This window comes from Pelodiscus sinensis, chromosome 5, assembly GCF_052426305.1.
Source record: "Pelodiscus sinensis isolate ZL-2025 chromosome 5, ASM5242630v1, whole genome shotgun sequence".
In the NCBI taxonomy this organism is placed as follows: Eukaryota; Metazoa; Chordata; order Testudines; family Trionychidae; genus Pelodiscus; species Pelodiscus sinensis.
The window spans coordinates 130,727,075-130,744,703 of NC_143056.1; the positions used below are offsets into that span (position 1 = coordinate 130,727,075).

At 47.6% G+C, this 17,629-nt stretch overlaps 1 protein-coding gene across 5 annotated transcripts in view; it reads left to right on the forward strand.

Annotated features, from left to right (window-relative positions):
• Positions 1–17,629, forward strand: part of LOC142829368 (uncharacterized) — a 59,875-nt gene that overhangs the window by 11,670 nt on the left and 30,576 nt on the right. For 3 of the 5 annotated variants that reach the window (XR_016349744.1, XM_089778972.1, XM_089778970.1), the window contains exons 1-6: positions 6,135–7,372; positions 10,612–10,693; positions 11,342–11,368; positions 13,483–13,518; positions 15,117–15,167; positions 16,907–16,996. Coding sequence is in view for 4 of the 5 variants with exons in the window: in XM_089778972.1 (XP_089635098.1) it covers positions 7,212–7,372; positions 10,612–10,693; positions 11,342–11,368; positions 13,483–13,518; positions 15,117–15,167; positions 16,907–16,996 (447 nt within the window). In the remaining variant the exon portion in view is untranslated. Of the gene's footprint in view, positions 1–6,134; positions 7,373–10,611; positions 10,694–11,341; positions 11,369–13,482; positions 13,519–15,116; positions 15,168–16,906; positions 16,997–17,629 lie in introns of those variants that run through there. The other 2 variants (XM_075929089.2, XM_089778971.1) reach the window with 2 other exon arrangements.

Here is a 17,629-nt window from a genome sequence, read left to right on the forward strand (position 1 = left end):
GTGGCCCTTGACATGGGGACGGTCTGGGTGGCTGGATGCTTGCTGTTTCTCAGGAAGCCATGGTGTGGGCTGGCTCAAGCTGCATGTTTCTATTTCCAGCCCACATGGAGCAAGATACTACAGGTCTGAGTGCACAGAGGTTAGGTCATCTGCCCCCGTCATCCAGTCCCAGCTGGGTTAGGGATGCCCAGAGCATGGGGCTGTGTCCCTGCCAAACTTGGCTAATAACCATTGATAAACCTGCCCTAAATAGACTTATCTAGTTCTTTTTTTAACCCAGTTATATTTTTGGACTTCACAACATCCCCTGGCAAGGAGTTCCACAGTGCATCCCCTGGCAATGAGTTCCACAGTACACTGTGTGATGAAGTACTTAGTGAAGACATTACTACACCAAGAGGAGACCTCCTTGCATTGGCATAATTACTCCACCTTCTTGAGAGGTGGTAGCTGTATGGGTGGGAGAAGCCCTTTGTTCAACATAGAGCTGCCTATACCTGGAGAGAGATGGTATAACTAGGTCTCTTGGTATGTGGAGAACCCACAGACCTGAGTGATACAGTTATACAGACGTGTATGCAGTGTGGACCAGGGAAGGAGAGCTAATCATGAACAGGACTGGGAGGTGTTTAATGCCTAGTTTGCTTCAGTCTTCATTAAGAAGGTTAATTCTTCTTCAAGTGATTGCTCATGTCCATTCCATGTAGATGTGTGTGTGCAGCGTGAACGCATTGTCGGAGATTTTTTCCTCAGCGGTACCCGTCAAGCCAGCAGGGAGCCCCCTGGAGTGGTGCCTGTATACTAGCCGATATATACCCCTGCTGGCCTATCACCCTCTCAGTTCCTTCTTACCTCCATGACAGTCGTTGGAGCGTTCCTCAGCTCTTTCTTAGCAAGCGCCTTTCTAGTACTTGAGTTGTTCCTTTGTTGTCCTTGTTATCAGTTAATTAGCTGTTAAGAGTTGTTAGAGTAATTATTTGTGTTTCATTTGCTGCTGCGGCATGCCCAGACTGCAAGGATTTAAGCCTTTAAGCAAGGATTTAAGCCTTGCAAGAAGTGCTTCCGGCCTATGCCCTGCGGAAAGCCACACTCATCCTGGCTGAAGTGCCTGGGAGAGGCTCACCTTTCACAGGCTTGCAAGATTTGCAAGGCATTCAAGCCACGCACCAAGCGGGAGAGAGAATCGTGCCTCACAATTATCCTCGTGGAGGCAGCCCTAAGACAGGCACTGGTGTTGGATCCGGTACTGGCATCCCAGAGCTCACTGGCCTCGGTGCAGGAGGTGTCGGCACAATCTCTCGCCTCCCCAGCACTGCGCAGGCCTTGGCACCATTCACAGTCCCCGGTACCGCTGAAGAAGAAGAGGCCTAACGGGTAGATCGCCTCCACTGCGCATGCCCTCCATGAGCCCTTCAGTGGGGCACGGGGCACCATTGAGCGCCGAGCCCGGACCATCATAGTTGGGCAGATGTTTATCCCTGCACTGGGAGCCTCGCCCACTGGGGGACTTCCCAGAACCCTCCACTCTGGAGGCCTTCGAGGTGGCCAGAGACTTGATTGAGTCATCCCCTTCACCTCCCCCAGCACCGACCCCCGTTGGGGTCAGGGGAGCAGCCAGCACTGGACAACATTGAGGGCACCCAACAGTGTAGTCCAAGAGGCCAGAAAACACCACTCGGTGCAGTCTGCAGCTCCGGCAGCAAACTCTGCACTGGTGGCTGCCTCAACCCCGGCACGGGACACAACCTGGGATACGGCACCAGAGTCGGCATCGACACGATGCCCCTCGTCAGCACCGACCACAGCACCCAGCTCCGTGGCTCCCACTCCCAGCCACAGCTTACTGACTCCGGGCACAGCCATGCCACCCCCGTCTCTCTCCTGGCACCGCGGGAAACGCGAGTCAATGGCTCAACATGCTCCGGAGACAGCAACATTGGCAGAGACCTCGACATCCCCACCCTGGTTGACCTCAGAATACTCAACTGACTCGGAGGCAGAGTCAACTTGGTCGTCTCAGACACTTCGCCAAAGGATCAATGCCCACAAAACAGATAATATTAGACAGGATCACAAAGAAAAAACAGTTTCTTGCCATTTCAACCAGAAAGGACATTGTCTCAACAACTTGATTACCTGCATCCTGCTTCAAAGGCCTTTTAAGACTACACTTGAAAGAGAATCCTCTGAACTGTCATTCATGCTCAAATTGACACTTTACACTTAAGTTTGAATAAAGACTCTAATTATCTTACCCATTACAAAGATAGCTTCCCCAATTATCACTTTAATATCATTAGCTCACAGACATTTACCTCTCCCCTCCCATCCCTCTTCTGTTCTGAAATTTGAGTTGTCCTTTTCATATGTGTTCATTTTTTTTTAATTGTATCCTTTGGTATATATGGTTGTGTCAAAGTCAGACAGGACTCACAGATTTGTCAGACCGCTCTGTTTATTAGCAAAGCCGCTCTGCTAAATGCACCCAGAAAATGTGAGTACCCCACAAGCTTCAAACTCCTTGATTTATACAGTCAAAGGAAAGCCAAGTTAACAGGATTAAAACAAGGGCAAAACTTCACATGATTAGTGTGAGGCTAGTCGAGTATCTTCATTTCCACATCAAGCACACAGCAATCTCCTGTCCATATCTCCCTGGTTTTCTCAATTACTTTCTGCCTAACACCTAATGTTCCTTTTCCTATTATCTCAGGCCCACCTGGCTAGCACTCTGATCTGCATACCTACAAACAACATTAACATACATTTTCTTCTTCCTGTTCAGAGACAAACAGTGTTCCTTCAACTTATTCAATTATTACAGCATAATTCATCTTTCTCTAACAGTATAATTCTTTCTACTTTCACAGTTGTGACAATTTTCTTCCACTATTTGATCTGAGGAAGTGGGTCTGGCCCACGGAAGCTCATCACCTAATAAACCATCTTGTTAGTCTTTAAAGTGCTACATAGTCCTGCTTTTTATACCAAGAATGACATTCTAACCATTCACTCTAAAACATGGGGGACAGACACGAAAGTGAAGGCTGAACAATTTGCAAGAAATAGACCACAAAAATTCCTAGAAGCTTTTGAGCTTTATCCTGAGTAGATTAGGATGTCTATCGTGTGGTATAAAAGCTCAGGAAGGAGACGGGACATTCACCTTAAATAACAGAGAAGTAAATGTATAATCAGTGGAAGCTGTTTCCCCGTGTGCGATGTCAGAAGAGAGGCAGGTGTTCAGTCACGTCTGCATATGGGAACCCTTGCATAAGGTGTCCACCCAGCTGCGTGGGAAGAGAGGAAGCAGACAACAGTGCAAACATGCAAACTATGTTTATTGCCACCAGAGCAGTTTCGCCAGTTGAGTCACTAGCTGCAGTTGTCCCCTGTCCCTCTGGTGTCCTCTCGCTTCCTCTGGTACAATATGAACACAAGGGTGGCAGCTGAACTGGGATAGGGGAATGCCCAGGGTCCATTTGACTGTAGCAGGTAGTAATCCCTGCTTGTGGTATAGACCTCCCTGACCCAGCATTGTCCCAAGCCTGCGTGGGCTGCAGACACAGCAGTGTGAGGGGGGAATTATGGAGGTGCCGGCACTGGCTGGGGCAGTCTTGTGGCCACAAGCAGCCTCTCAAACTGTGCTGTGCTCTGTCTGCCTCCCTCAGCCTGCACTCATGTGCTAAAGCCTGCAGCACTAGGGTGCCCAGATGTTCTGTTTTTAAAGGGACAGTCCTGTATGTAAGTCCTCCTGCAGGTGTCCTTACTTTAAAACGGGCAAATTGTCCCATACTTTCTGTCTATACCTTCCCTTTCTTGTAAGTCAGGATTTACCTGAAGGGTTTTCTGTTCTGTGGATGGTGATAACCAGAAGGCTGCCTGCATACGCAGTGTGGAGCTGGCGAGCGGATTTCACCGCCGTTTGTCAAGCCCTGCTGATGAGGTTCAACAAGGACAAGTGCAGAGTCCTGCACTTGGGACAGAAGAATCCCAAGCATTGTTACAGGCTGGGGACTGACTGATTAAGTAACAGTTCAGCAGAAAAGGACCTGGAGATTACAGAGGATGAGAAGCTGGATATGAGTTAACCGTATGCTCTTGTAGCCAAGAAGGCTAATGGCGTATTAGGGTGCATTAGGAGGAGCATTGCCAGCAGTTCTAGAGAAGTGATTATTCCCCTTTATTTGGCTCTGGTTAGGCCACATCTGGAGTATTGTGTCCAGTTCTGGGTCCCCCGCTATGGAAAGGATGTGGATGCATTGGAGAGGGTCCAGCGGAGGGTGATCAAAATGATTAGGGAGCTGGAGCACATGACCTACAGGGAGAGGCTGAGGGATTTGGGCTTATTTAGTCTGCAGAAGAGAAGAACGAGGGGAGATTTGATGGTAGCCTTCACCTTCCTGAAAGGAGGTTCCAAAGAGGATGGAGAGAGGCTGTTCTCAGTAGTGATGGATGGCAGAACAAGGAGCAGTGGTTTCAAATTACAGTGGGGGAGGTCTAGATTGGATATGAGGAAAAACTATTTCCCTAGAAGGGTGGTGAAGCACTGGGATGGGGGTGGAATCTCCATCCGTAGAGGTTTTTAAGTCCCTGCTTGACAAAGCCCTGGCTGGGATGATTGAGTTGGGGTTGGTCCTGCATTGGGTAGGGGGTTGGACTCAATGGCCTCCTGACGTCTCTTCCAGTCCTAGAATTCTATAATTCTATGCTTCAGACCCTTTCCTGAACTGGGTCGGTATCTGTGGATACCAAGGTCTTTTTTTTAACGAGCCGGTGCTGCCACCCTTTGGAATGTGCTTTTAACTTATGCCCAGTACATAATCTTACCTAACAGTACACACAGTTTTACAGTTGGTTCCTAGTACCAATTACAGGTTTACACCTGGGCCTATTACCAATTAGTGTTTTACACTCTACAGGCCTGCCTCTTGTTCACAGCTTGTATTAGCCAAGTGTTGTCCATTGTTAGCTAGGCCTCAGGCCTCAGACCAGGCCTGTGCTACCTAAGCTTTGGTTTTAGGCCCTCATCTTACTAAACCCAACGGTCCTGCTGCTGGCCAGACCCTTGCTTGCCAGCCGCCCACCCACCTACCAACAGCAAATGGTGGGGGTTAGATGGCTAATGATGGGGGTGGAGGTGCAAGGCTGGTGGTCAGGCAAAGCAGCAATGTGTGAGGCTGGCCACTTCCCCTGCTGGTCCATCAGAGAAGACCCTGCTGTGTGCCTCCTCTTGGCCAGTAGGCTCCCTCCTGCCCCGTTTCCAGCCAGCGCTGGTACTTGCTGTTGTGGCTGGTGAGTATGGGCAGGTGGTGGCTGGTTATGTGTTGGCTGTGAATATACTTCAGAATGACTTAAACACTTCGCTATTTAAGAAAGAGTTGAGAGGCCAATTGGGAACAGATGGTGCAGGCGTGCTCCCTCCCCCCCCCTGCATTGCCCCCTATTAATGCCCCCTATTTCTGATTTAATAGCTAGATAAGTGGGAGCTCCTGAAACCTCAATCTGTGGTAACCTGGGTGAGACTCTCTGGCCTCAGAAGACTAGAACAACTTTGAATTTCTCCTGTGGGGCTATGTCTAGACTGCAGGCTTCTTTCGAAAGAGGCTCTTTCGAAAGCATCTTTCGAAAGAGCCTCTTTCGAAAGATCGCGTCTAGACTGCAGGCGGATCTTTCGAAAGAGCAATCCGCTTTTTCGAAAGAGAGCACCCAGCGAGTCTGGATGCTCTCTTTTGAAGAAGCCCTATTTACATTGAAGAACGCCTTCTTTCGAAAGTTCTTCTTTCGAAAGAAGGCGTTCTTCCTCGTGAAACGAGGTTTACCGCCATCGAAAGAAAAGCCGCGTTCTTTTGAAATAATTTCGAAAGAACGCGGCTTGAGTCTGGACGCAGGGGAAGTTTTTTCGGGAAAAGGCTACTTTTCCCGAAAAAACCCCTGAGTCTGGACACGGCCTAAGAGACTAGACGGCAAAGGGAGGCCCCATCTGAAATCCCCAGGCAGCTGCATTTCTGAATTGTCCCCATGGCTCCAACTGATGATGAAGTGTAAAGAGGTTGGTGCGTCTCTAGTAAGGCTGCGTGTTCCTACCTGGAAACGGCAGATGTGTTTTCCTCTCAATCGCCCTTCCTCTCAATCGCCATCCACTCTGCTACTGATTAACAGAGCAGTCAGGCTTTCCCTGAAAAATAAGACTTGTTCACACTTACAGAAACTGTGACTATTTGGAAGCAGAATCACCCGAAGCTAGGAGTGGCCCATCTATGATAGCTGGGAGAAATGGGCACGCCCAGAGCAGAGTCCTCTGTAGGAGCATTCTGGGTGTTCGACTCCTCCCTTTTCTAGTAGCACCCAGCAATCAGATCACTGTTCCTTTGAAAGCAACACTTGATAGGCCAGTTGATTATAATTTGTGCATTGCCATTGGCCGAATGAACACACCCTGTTTTATAAAGCTCTGCACAGGCAGGGAATCTCACCAGCCCACAAGATTTGGTTTCTGACCAGCCTGCCCATGCCCCTTGCTCTTGGACCTGCCGCCCTTTGAACTGTTGGAAGGAAAAGGTAAAGATTATGGGGTTTACTTTTAATAGTGAATTTCCTTGTGTAAGGCTTTTGAAAGTATGACTTGATTTAAGATAGTAATAGAAACCAGAGGTAGCGATGTGTTAACTAAGGTGTGTAGTCAATCAGATCTGACCGAGAAGAGTAGTTACGCATTAGCACTATTATTTACTCTAAACGAGGTAAGTTTGATGAGGTTGTGGAATGATCTTTTTAGGGGAACAGTCAGGAACTTCACTGCCTGGGACTCAGAGTTTGATTGGACAAAACATGGGCACCTAGAGGATTAAAGGACTATACGGCAGAGTTGGCAAGAACAAATCATACACACCCAGCCTCTTTTCCTTTGTTGATAGGATTACTGGCCGAATGGACGCAGTAAAGCAGTAATTGTGACTTATCTTGATTTTAATAAACTTTTTGACAGTGCCACATACTGTTGTAAACAAGCTAGGGAAGCATGGTCTAGGATAATTACTGTTAAGTAGGAGCCCAACTGGTTTAAAGATCATACTCAGACTAGTTATGTCTAGAAAGATTAGAAAGTCAAACTGGAAGAATGTACCTAGTAGGGTGCCACCAAGGTTTTTCCTGTGTCCAGTGCTATTCAATGTTTCCTTTAATTACTGAGTGGAGAGTATGATTATAAAATGTGCAGAAGACGCCAAGCTGAGAGGAGTTGCACGCCCTTTGGTGGAGTTAGGAGTGACTGGAGAGGAGCGGCATTGGCAGCTGGCGAGGAGTGGTTGGAGAAGAGCGGTGTGGGCAGCAGGGTGTCTGGCGAGGAGGCGCACAAGTGGCAGGCTGGCAGGTGAGGAGCAGCACAGCTAGCAGGGCAGCTGGTAGGAGTGGCACAGGGGCAGAGTGGCTGACCTTGTTGATTCATGTGAGCTAATTCCCAGAATGCTCAGCAGGAGGCATTGCAGACGTGAAACCGACCCTGTTACATATGGTGGAGAAGGCAGGTACTCAGTCATCCCAATACTAGGGGAATCTAAAATACTGGGTGAACTTTTGGCTACTAGAGAGACTGAGAAACGGTGAGGGTGAAGACCATGGGCTCAGACAACTGGAAAACCTGCGTGTCCCGTCTCACCAAGCAGCATTGGCGGCCGTTTGAGCTGCTGCAAGAGAGAGGCTGTAGACAGCACATGCCAAGCATCGGGGACTGGAGGCCAGTGTCTGGCCAGAGACAGCGTTTTGCATGTGGGCAACAGGAACACTTCAGGCGGAAATGTCCCATCCAGGATGGGGAATGGATGCCCCACCTGGAAAATAGGAAAACAGAGGAGTCCAAGAAAGTCCCGTCCCCCAGGAAAGGAACAGGAAGGCAATGGGTGTGCTGGGCCTATGGGAAGCCAGGGCATCTCAGAAGCGAGTGCTCATACAGGACTTTCAGGGCCCATGCTAGCCCCAAAGGAAGGGGCTAAGCCAGAGACAGGTGTTGGGAAGGCCATGGCCAGGGGAAGGCACAAGAGGAGCTTCCAATGCCATTAGAAGCAGAGCGGAAGTAATGGCGCCACTGGAGGAGCGCGCCCTGCTGATTGACGTGAGCTAATTCCCAGGATGGCCAACAGGTGGCGCAGCAGTGATGAGAGCTACCCCTCTACCACAAACAGCAATGGGCTTAAATTGCAGCTAGGGAGGCTGAAGTTGGACATTAGGAAAAACTTCCCCAGTCAGGTGGTTAAGCCCTGGGATAAATTGCCTAGGGAGGCTGTGGAATCTCTGTCACTTGAGGCTTTTAAGAGCCAGTTAGACAAATGCCTATGAGGAATGGGCTAGATAATACTTAATTCTGCCATGAGTGCAGGGGACTGGATGAGAAGACCCTTCCAGTCTTGTGTTTCTATGATTTACTCAGCTAGCAGTAGTGTGAGCTGCAGAATCTTCCGAAGACGTTAAAAAAGCCATACATTGTGTGACTTTGTCATACACTTTTCCCCCACAAAGAGTCCAAAAACTGAACATTTTAGAAAAAACAGACAATGCTCTGGAACTGAAGTTCAAATGAGTCCAAACTGGGATTACCCTTTAGCTTTTTCATGAGCAATCCTTGTCTCTTGTCAAAGCATTGCTGCAACCATTCTTACTGGCTTTGGAAAGTATCTACCAAGTTGGGAAAGAACTAAGTAGTAAGCCCGGTAAACTACTTTTATTACTATGTTCTGAGCATACAATCGCCATTTTCTTTCTTGCAAATCTACTGTTGAAAACACTTGAGTCATTAAACAATGGCATCCAGGTCTCTGCTACAACAGTAGTAGATCTTTGTCTAGCACTAGAAGCTACACTTGGATCAATCAGCGAGATATCTGTTGGGAACATACTGGAGGAAGTAAAGATCTCAGTGCAGGAGTTGACTAATGAAAGCACTTATCTTGGATACTTAAGTGGTGAGGACACTAAGTGTTGGTTAAGCCATTTGGGAAAGTACCCAGGCTTGATTCTTATAAATCTACAGTAGAGATTTCTGGATTGTACTGAATTTCTGGGTAGTTTTTACAAATGCCAGTCTTACAAAACACCAACAGTTATGGGGAAGGAGGCCCTACCAGCTGTGAGTCTGCCATGCAATCAGGACAGAATAGAGAATTTGAATATGGGTAGAATGTCATGCACCGAATGAATGAAGATTTGATTTCAACTTCTTTGCTAGCATCACTAGTGGCTTGCCCCAGTCTTTGTGCTAGATCTCCTGGGATGAAAGAAAGTAGGAATTCATCCCGCGTGTCTACAGTCAGTGTTCTTTATGATCACTGAATAGAATTTTGAGTTCTGAAAGACGTTACCCTCTGCGTATCACGTGAATGAATGAATGAGCATGTCAGCTGAAGGCAGAGCTATCCCGCCCATAGGACAGTTTGGGCCAGACCCTGAGGCAGCTGTCTCAGCCATCCTATAGATGGGAGGGACCCACAGAATTACGAATGCCTGGCACAGAGCAGCTGCCATGCACTCACTGTGATGGAGGGATCCGGAGCAGCCAGACAGCCTATGCCTCTGTCCTCTCCCAGCTGGCTGCACTCCACGGCAGCAGAAAGCAGAGCACTCTAGTGCTAGCAGAGGGCAGAGTAAGTTGCTTGGCTGCTCTGGATCCCATGACTTGCATTCCTCAGGGAAGGGGGCAAGAGAGCGGAACAAGGAAAGGGCAGGTCCTGGGGAAGCAGTGGAGCAGGGGCAGGATGGGGTGGGAGAGAGCAAAGATGGGGTGCGATGGGGCCTACGCAGGGGAGTGGCCTGGGATACTTGGGAGGGGGTGCTGCAGGGACAGGCCTGACTGAAGGACTGGAAGCACCCGACACACAAGAAGCCACAAGACGAACACACTGTCTTTGAGAAGTTCATGAGCTGAGTTGCGCAAAATTACAAGAGGAACCCAAGAAGGATGGAGATGTCGTGCTTCAAAGTAGGCTTGCGTAGCCGACTTCCTTTTGTGCGATGATTTTAAAACACAAGTTAAAGCCAATAAAATGGTCATGAAATGCGACCCACAGCCTGTTCCCCTGCAGCTTTTGGGAAAGGCACCGATGCAGCTGGAAGCTCCATGGAGGCTAAGAACCAGTCAGGGTCACTGAGAGGGGTCAAAGAGCTAGTCTCCTGCCTTCCCTCCTACCACATGAGTGCCCATTGGTCCAGCCAGGGGGATGAGTCTCTGGATATCCCTGCTGCCTGGCTGTACCCCTGTGGGAAGTGCAAGATGGCCGCAGGGCTGCTATGGGAGATGGGGAAACACGGGGCCTGCATCCAACATGCCAGGCCTGCTGGGTGTGGGAGAGTCCGAAAGCTTGTGGGGTGAGGCAGGGTAGGAACAGTGATGAGGAGATGCACGTGGGGGCTGAGTCCCATGGCTGACACATCAGCTCTGCTGGGCATGTGCGATTCCAGTAGGACATGGGATGGGGGCTGTACGTCTCTCCAGTGCCCAAGGCTCTGCCTGCCTGGGTGGGCAGTGACTGCACCAGTAGGTACTGACTGAGGTTCATAGGTCAATGAGCAGATTAACAGACGGAGAGTTACACCCTCCCCCTCATCTCCGTTCTCTCCTAGGATGGGCAGCGCACAGCAGGACTCTGCCGCTGCAGGTTTGGTGGGAGAAGAAAGAGTTTCAGAGGCCAGTCACACTCTGCCGGTATTTCCCTAGTTTGGTTTGATCTCAAATAGTGCGGGGAGGGGACTAAAGGGGGAAGAGAAGGAGATGGAGGAGGGGCAAAGGGAATTGGAAGCAAGACCAGGAGAAAAAGACAGCACAGGAAGGGAGAAAAGGGAACACGGGGAAAGGCGGGAGGGTAGGAGAGGAGAACTAAGGGAGAGAGGAGGGAACAGACTGTGCTGCAGGAAGCCAGGTGGGAGCTCACAGCCCTGCTACCAAACTCAGCGTCCATGTCTCAGAAGGAACCTGCTCTGCTGGTCTTCACCTGTGAAGTGAATTGGATGATGGCGGGGGGGGGGGGGAGAGGAAACAGATAGTATAGACACGGAGAGGATCTGGGGTTAAGAAAGAACTAGAGGGTGGGGAGGCATCAGGGAGGGGGCAGAAGGAACGGGAGGGTGCGCAGGGAGAGGGCAGAGGGAATGGAGGAGGAGAAGGGGGCACAGAGAGGGACAGGGAGAAGCAGAGAGCGGGACAATACTTTGGGGAAGAGCAAATAGAGGGAGGGTTTGTGTTGGAGGATAGAGAGAAGGGGGAATGAATAGAGGAGGGGGGTGTCCAGGGGCCGCTATAGTTACAGTTACTGTGTGTATAACTGTGTCCTTTGTCCTTTCTTTTGCCTTGCAGGAAGACTTATCTCAGGCTGTATCACAGGTACGTACCGGAGCCTGGGCTGGGATTGTGTTATTGGGGGGGGAGAGGGGAAGATGTGCAGGCAGAACTAGGAGAGGCTGTTGGGTACATGCTGGGGCTCTCCTATTCGCCTTCAGCCCCAGGCTCCTGCCTCTGCCTTCCTGGGTCTCTCATCACCCCACTACAGGGGTCTCCCTATAGCCCTCAACCCAACCTTTCCCCAGAGCAGCCAGCTGGGACCTGCTCCCACTGACACCCCTGGCAGGCCTGGGAGTCAGCTCCCCCACCAGGAGAAGCCCTGGGCTGCAGGGAGCCGGGTGGGAGCTCACATCCCTACCAAACACCGTGGGAGTGTCTCTGAAGGAACCTTTCTCCGCTCTTCTTCACCTGCCTACCACTGAAGCCAAGCCAGGAGATTTTAAGCACTAACAGTCCAACAGCACCGTAGAGCTAAGTCGGGCTCCCGGTACCTGCCTGCCTGGTCCTGCAGTGCTCTGGGAAGTGGCCAACACCCCCCTCCCTTCGGACCCCCAGGCTGGTGTCTCTGGTGCAGCCCAAGTGCCAATTTCTCAGCTCCTATTGGCCATGGACTGCAGCCAGTGGGTATTGTGGGGGCAGAGCCCGAATGCCCTTCCTTCCACTCAGGGACGACAGGTACTTGCCAGCCACTCCCAGGAGTCTCCACAATAGCCGGACCATGCCCCTGCTTACAGTTAGGCCTCTGCCAACCCATTCCCAGTAGTGTGTGCTCTGCTCTTAAGCACAGGACATACACTCAGAGGGTATGTCTACACTACCCCCCTAGTTCGAACTAGTGGGGGTAATGTAGTCATCCGGAGTTGCAAATGAAGCCCAGGATTTGAATTTCCCGGGCTTCATTTGCATGAAGCCGGCTGGCGCCATTTTTAAATGCCGGCTAGTTCGGACTAGCCTTGCTATTACGAACTAGCTGTACACCTCGTGCCACGTTGCTTCATTTGCAACTCCGGATGACTACATTATCCCCCTAGTTCGAACTAGGGGGGTAGTGTAGACATAACCATAAGGATCTTTCTGCCATTGTGAAAGAAAAAGGCTAAAGACTGTATGTAAAGGGAAGTCATTCAATTCCTGATACAAAACTAAAACCGAATACGTTTGTCTGCTAAATTGACATGAATTTTGTAAATAAAGAAAGCTACAGCAAGCTCCTTTTGGTTAGTGAGTCACTAGTTTGCTTGTTAACAATGGACTTGGTTTAATGGCATTAGATTTAAAAAAAAAAAGTTAGGCAAGAGCCAGAGCATTGAAATTGCCTTCTCCTCCTCTCTAGTAAAAATGTTATCAGCTGGTTTACATAATCTGTTTTTTTCTTTTGCGTTGGCTTGGGTGTATTTTGTATAAACTGTATAATTCTAAGGTTTTGTTTCCGGTTTATGAGTAATATGTTTTAGAACAATTTTTTCAGGTCAAACTTTAAAAATCAAGCTAACGCAATTTTTAAAAGGCTTGTGCGTTTCTATAAAAACCTTACGTACAATGTTTGTCTTTTCAATCACTTGTTTAAAGAGAAGCATTTTGCACCTACACCCATGCTCAAAAGCCACTTTTCTTTATTGGTCACAACTTCAAATCTTCAAATGATTAGAAACATCATATGGTCACATGCCCGTTTTATTTCTGAGCTAGTGAGCATGAATGAGATTTTAGTTAAGAAACTAAGGCACTTCTCAGACCAAACATTTTCCTATTATGGAATTATGGCTGTGGGGACACAGCAGTGATTTTGAGTGATTTACGTTACCCCAAAGCCAAATTATATAAACCCATTAAATTCGCCAGTTGAGGTACATGTGGCAAAACCAGACATGGGAAGCTCTGGAAAGCAGCAGGGTCTAAATGGGATAAAGAAGGCGAGAGGCACATGAAATGAAGTGGCCTTTGGCATTGTTCCTTTCCTCTTGCTGCTTTCTATTAAGTCCTTTTTGAAAATCACTGGTCCTCTCAATGTGAAGGTACAGGTCCAAAGGACAAAGGAAACTAACCCCAACTATGACTTGATGGTCTACAGCACAGAGTTAGGAGGTAGTCACTCCCTTTGCTTTTAACCCTGTTTCATTACCATATACCCATCTCCATTAATTTTTCCTCTACAGACAAAACTAGTAAGTGTTTCGACACAACATGGAAAGGTACGTAAAACATCAAAGTTATAAATTCTACTTTACTAATGCCCCAATTATCAGGCCCCAGCCCAAAGAGATGCCCCAAAATAGTGTTTCTTGTGTGCACCCCTGAACACAGGAAAAAACTAGGCCTTAAGTAAGGTGTGTTCAAATACAATATTCTGAAAGATTTTGAATTGAGGCTGGAGGGCCTGACTCAACAAGGCCGAGTTGAGGGGTGCCCGGGAGGGCAGGTAGGTGGACTCAGTGGTATTTCAGCACATCAAGTTGATTTAGTTGGGATTGGTCCTGCCTCGAGCAGGGGGCTGGACTTGATGATCTTCTGAGGTCTCTTCTAGCTCTATGGTTCTATGATTCTATGACAGTCCCCACAGGGTCCCAATGACCGAACCCGTCACATATACTTCTCGCAGAAAACAAGCTGACAGGGTCACCACCCACTTGGGCTCTTTAAGTGACAGATAGGGAGAGGCCTGTGTTTAGAGTCTGTCATTGCTAATCCTCACAAACATGATGACAAAAATTTTGAAGAAAAAACTTTTCCATCAAAGTTATTCATTTTCATAACACAAGGCTTCTTCTCGTATGCTAGGCCATTTTATTTCTGGGAAATACGCAATGTCAATATTTGCTATTACATTGCGACAAGCTCTGTAAAACCAGTGCTTGGACTAAGCCGTGGGTATCATAAAGTTTAAACACCAAATACATTCCGATCCATTTAACAATCCCTTTGTACACAGGCGAATGGGCACGGGGCTTTCACATGAGCTGGCACCTAGTTTGCCCACGTCACAGGAACAGAACTCAGCTCAGAGTAAACTACAGGCGCAGGATGTAGAAATGATCCTAAAGTCAAAGAGTGACACTTAAATACTGAGCGGATCCTGTTAAGTCATTCAGGGGTGTTAAAAATCTCTCTCCTTGAGTGATGTAGTTGAGCTGACTTCACCCCCAGTGAAGATACTGCCAGGTTGCCAGAAGAATTCTAGCATAGACCTAGATACTGCCTACTGGAATTTACCACAGCGATCCTCCCCACGCTTCCCATTGTGGAGTGTGACCACACAGAAGCGACACAACGACAGCACTGCAGAGGTGTCACTGCAGAAGTTTAAGTATAAGCGTAGCTAAACGCAGTAAATTCACCAGGGCTGGCCTTACCATGAGGCTAACTGAGGTGGCTGCCTCAAGTGCCAGACTGGGGCGTGGCCCCACTAGGCCCCAAAGTGTAGAAAATTGTGTCTGCTGCTGGTGCATATGCGCATATGGGGGCGTCATTTGAGCTCCCCGCCTCAGGTGCCAAAATGCTGTCGCCTGGCCCTGAAATTCACACACCAGCTGACACTTAATACAGTCCCATATAGCAATGTCTGGAAATGCACAGCCAGGACATGTGGCATAGATGGAAGCAGCAGTGCCTAAGGGTGAAAGAAGTGGGGGGGTTTTGCATGAAAGGGCAAGGAGGAGGAGGTATTATTCTGAAGATCAATATTTTTTTTCCTACATTGCTATTCTGTCTTAGTACAGACCTCACTAATGCCTGGATTTTCCATAGAGTCGTGTATCACCTCTCCTCAGTTCTTCCTTCCCATTTCCTTTAGGCAGGAGGAACCCTGAAGAAGAAAGAGAAGAGAAGAAAAATTCTCCTACTGGTGAGTGCTGAGCAGGAGCGTGTGCGGAGCTACAGAAGGGGGAAAGGGATGCATCAGGAAGAGGCAGTTTCCAGCCTAAGGGAGAGAACGGAAGCCTTTGTCGACTGCTCCAGTAAACCTCATTCCATGAGGCATAACGGAGCGGTCAACAAAGGCTTCTGTTGTCGACCGCAGAGCATCCAGACTACTGTGCTGTGCCACCAAACAGCTGATTGGCACAGCACGGTGGCCATTTTGATATAAATGAAGTGGTGATTTAAATCGCGCTTCATTTTCCTATGTCTAGTAAACTCATCTACATGGCTCCATCGACGGAGCCATGTAGTCTAGACATGCCCTTAGAGACTAATAAACATAAAGTATTATGAGCTTTTGTGGGCAAATCCCATTTCTTCAGTTGGGATGAGCTTGAGACATCTGGTATTGATGTAAGCATGTCCCATTCCTGGCAGTTTATGACCAATACCAATCTAAATGTATTATCAGTATTGTAGATATTTTTCTAAATTTTCAAATATATTGGTTTCCATTACAGCACAGAATACAAATATTATTTTCGTTACAAATATTTGCTCTGTAAAAACATTAACAAATATTATTTTTCAATTTACTTCATTCACGTCCTGTAGTGCAATCTTTTTATCATGAAAGTGCCAGTTACAAAAGTAGAATTAATGCTTTTACATGACTGCATTCCAAAATAAAACAGAGTAAAACTTTAGTGCCTACAAGTCCACTCAGTTCTATCACTTGTTCAGCCAATCGCTGAAAGAAACACTTTTCTTTACATTTACCAGAGATAATGCTGCCTGTTTATTATTTACAGTGTCACCAGAAAGTGAGACTAGGCATTCTCATGGCACTATTGTAGCCAGTGTAGCGACGTATTTATGTCAGATTGCTAAATATTCATATGCTTTCATATTTCAACTTGTGGAATGTGCAGTATTTTTTACAGTGAAAATAATTGTAATAAAAGTTATAAAAGGGAGCTCTACACTTTGCATTCTGCATTGTAATTGAAATTATTATATTTGAAAATGTAGAAAAACTTCCCAAAATATTAACAATAAATGTAAATTAGTTTTCTAATATTGTTTAACAGTAAGATTAGAACTGTGATAAATGTGACTATTTTATTAATCTCATTAATAACTATGATTGATTTATTTAATTGTCTGAAAGCCCCAGTGATAAGGGAACTATTAGGATTGTAGTTTTGGTCACCAGGTACAATATAACAAAAAATGATGCTGTACCCAATAAAACAACATTGCAAATGTTTCACCCTAATACTTCATCCTGTCAGGTGTAGTGTCATTATTTCCTGTGTCATCAGAGCCTTTGACATCACATCCAGTGGTATCATTGTCTTTATCTCATGATGAGACTCACTTCCATCAATCTTATTTTGGCTGGATTCCACATGTAACTAAAGGGGAGTTGAGCTGTTTTGAAAAACTGGCCCCACCTTTCTTGTTGGCATTCTCAGTAGATAGGCTAATGATGAATGGCTGTGGAGTTCTGCACCCTCATTATTCTCTCTCCTGAGCAGGTGTGAGGCAGGTTAGTCAGGTGTGTGTGTGTGTAGGGGGGGAAGCTGGAGGTGCTGCCACTTTTGCTTTTCATGGTCTGGGGCTGTAAAGAGGACAGTACGTCAGTGTTCATGCTGATGATAGCTCAGGACACTGTTCATGTGGTTTTCTGATTCACTCTAATATTTTTTTCTTTCATCTCAGACTGTGGTATCACTGGGGACAGCGCTGTTAGTCCCACAACAGAATTTCAATACAAAAGGGAGTGTGTGTGATGAGGATCAAGAGGACGAGGTAAGAGCTTTCTCACCCTGGCACGTATGTTCCACTAGGAGTACGCAGAGATCTTCCAGGGGAGCAGCAACTCATTGAGATATTTGCCTGGTTTTACACCAGCTGCATAAAATCACTAGTGAGGCCAGTACAAACGATGACTTTTTTGTATGGCTCTAGGTACTGTATCAGTGTTTCTCAACCTGGGGGGTTGTGATTTATTTCAGAATGACAGGGCAAAAGTAAAAGTCATCAACTTCTCCACAATAGTGCGCTATAACACTTATGTATTTTTGTGTCTGATTTTGTGAGCAAGTTGTTTTTACACAAGGTGATGCTTGGGGTACACAAGAGAAATCAGACTCCGGAAAGGGTACAGTTGTCTGGAATGGCTAAGAGCCACTGTACTAGTGGGTTTCAGCTCACAACAAGTTGTGACAGCCTGCTTTCCTGTAGCAGCTGTATGAAGATCAAGGGTGCCATTTTAAGAAGCGGAGAGAGGGGGAAGCAGCCACACGTCCTGGGATACTTACTTTTCTTCCTGTTCCCCTATCAGGGAGCTTCTGTGCAGGCCTCTTACTCCTGGCTGGTGAAGAGAGGGGACAGAGGAGTAATTCATGAAACCTCTGTACTTTCTCCTTGCTCTGCAATAGT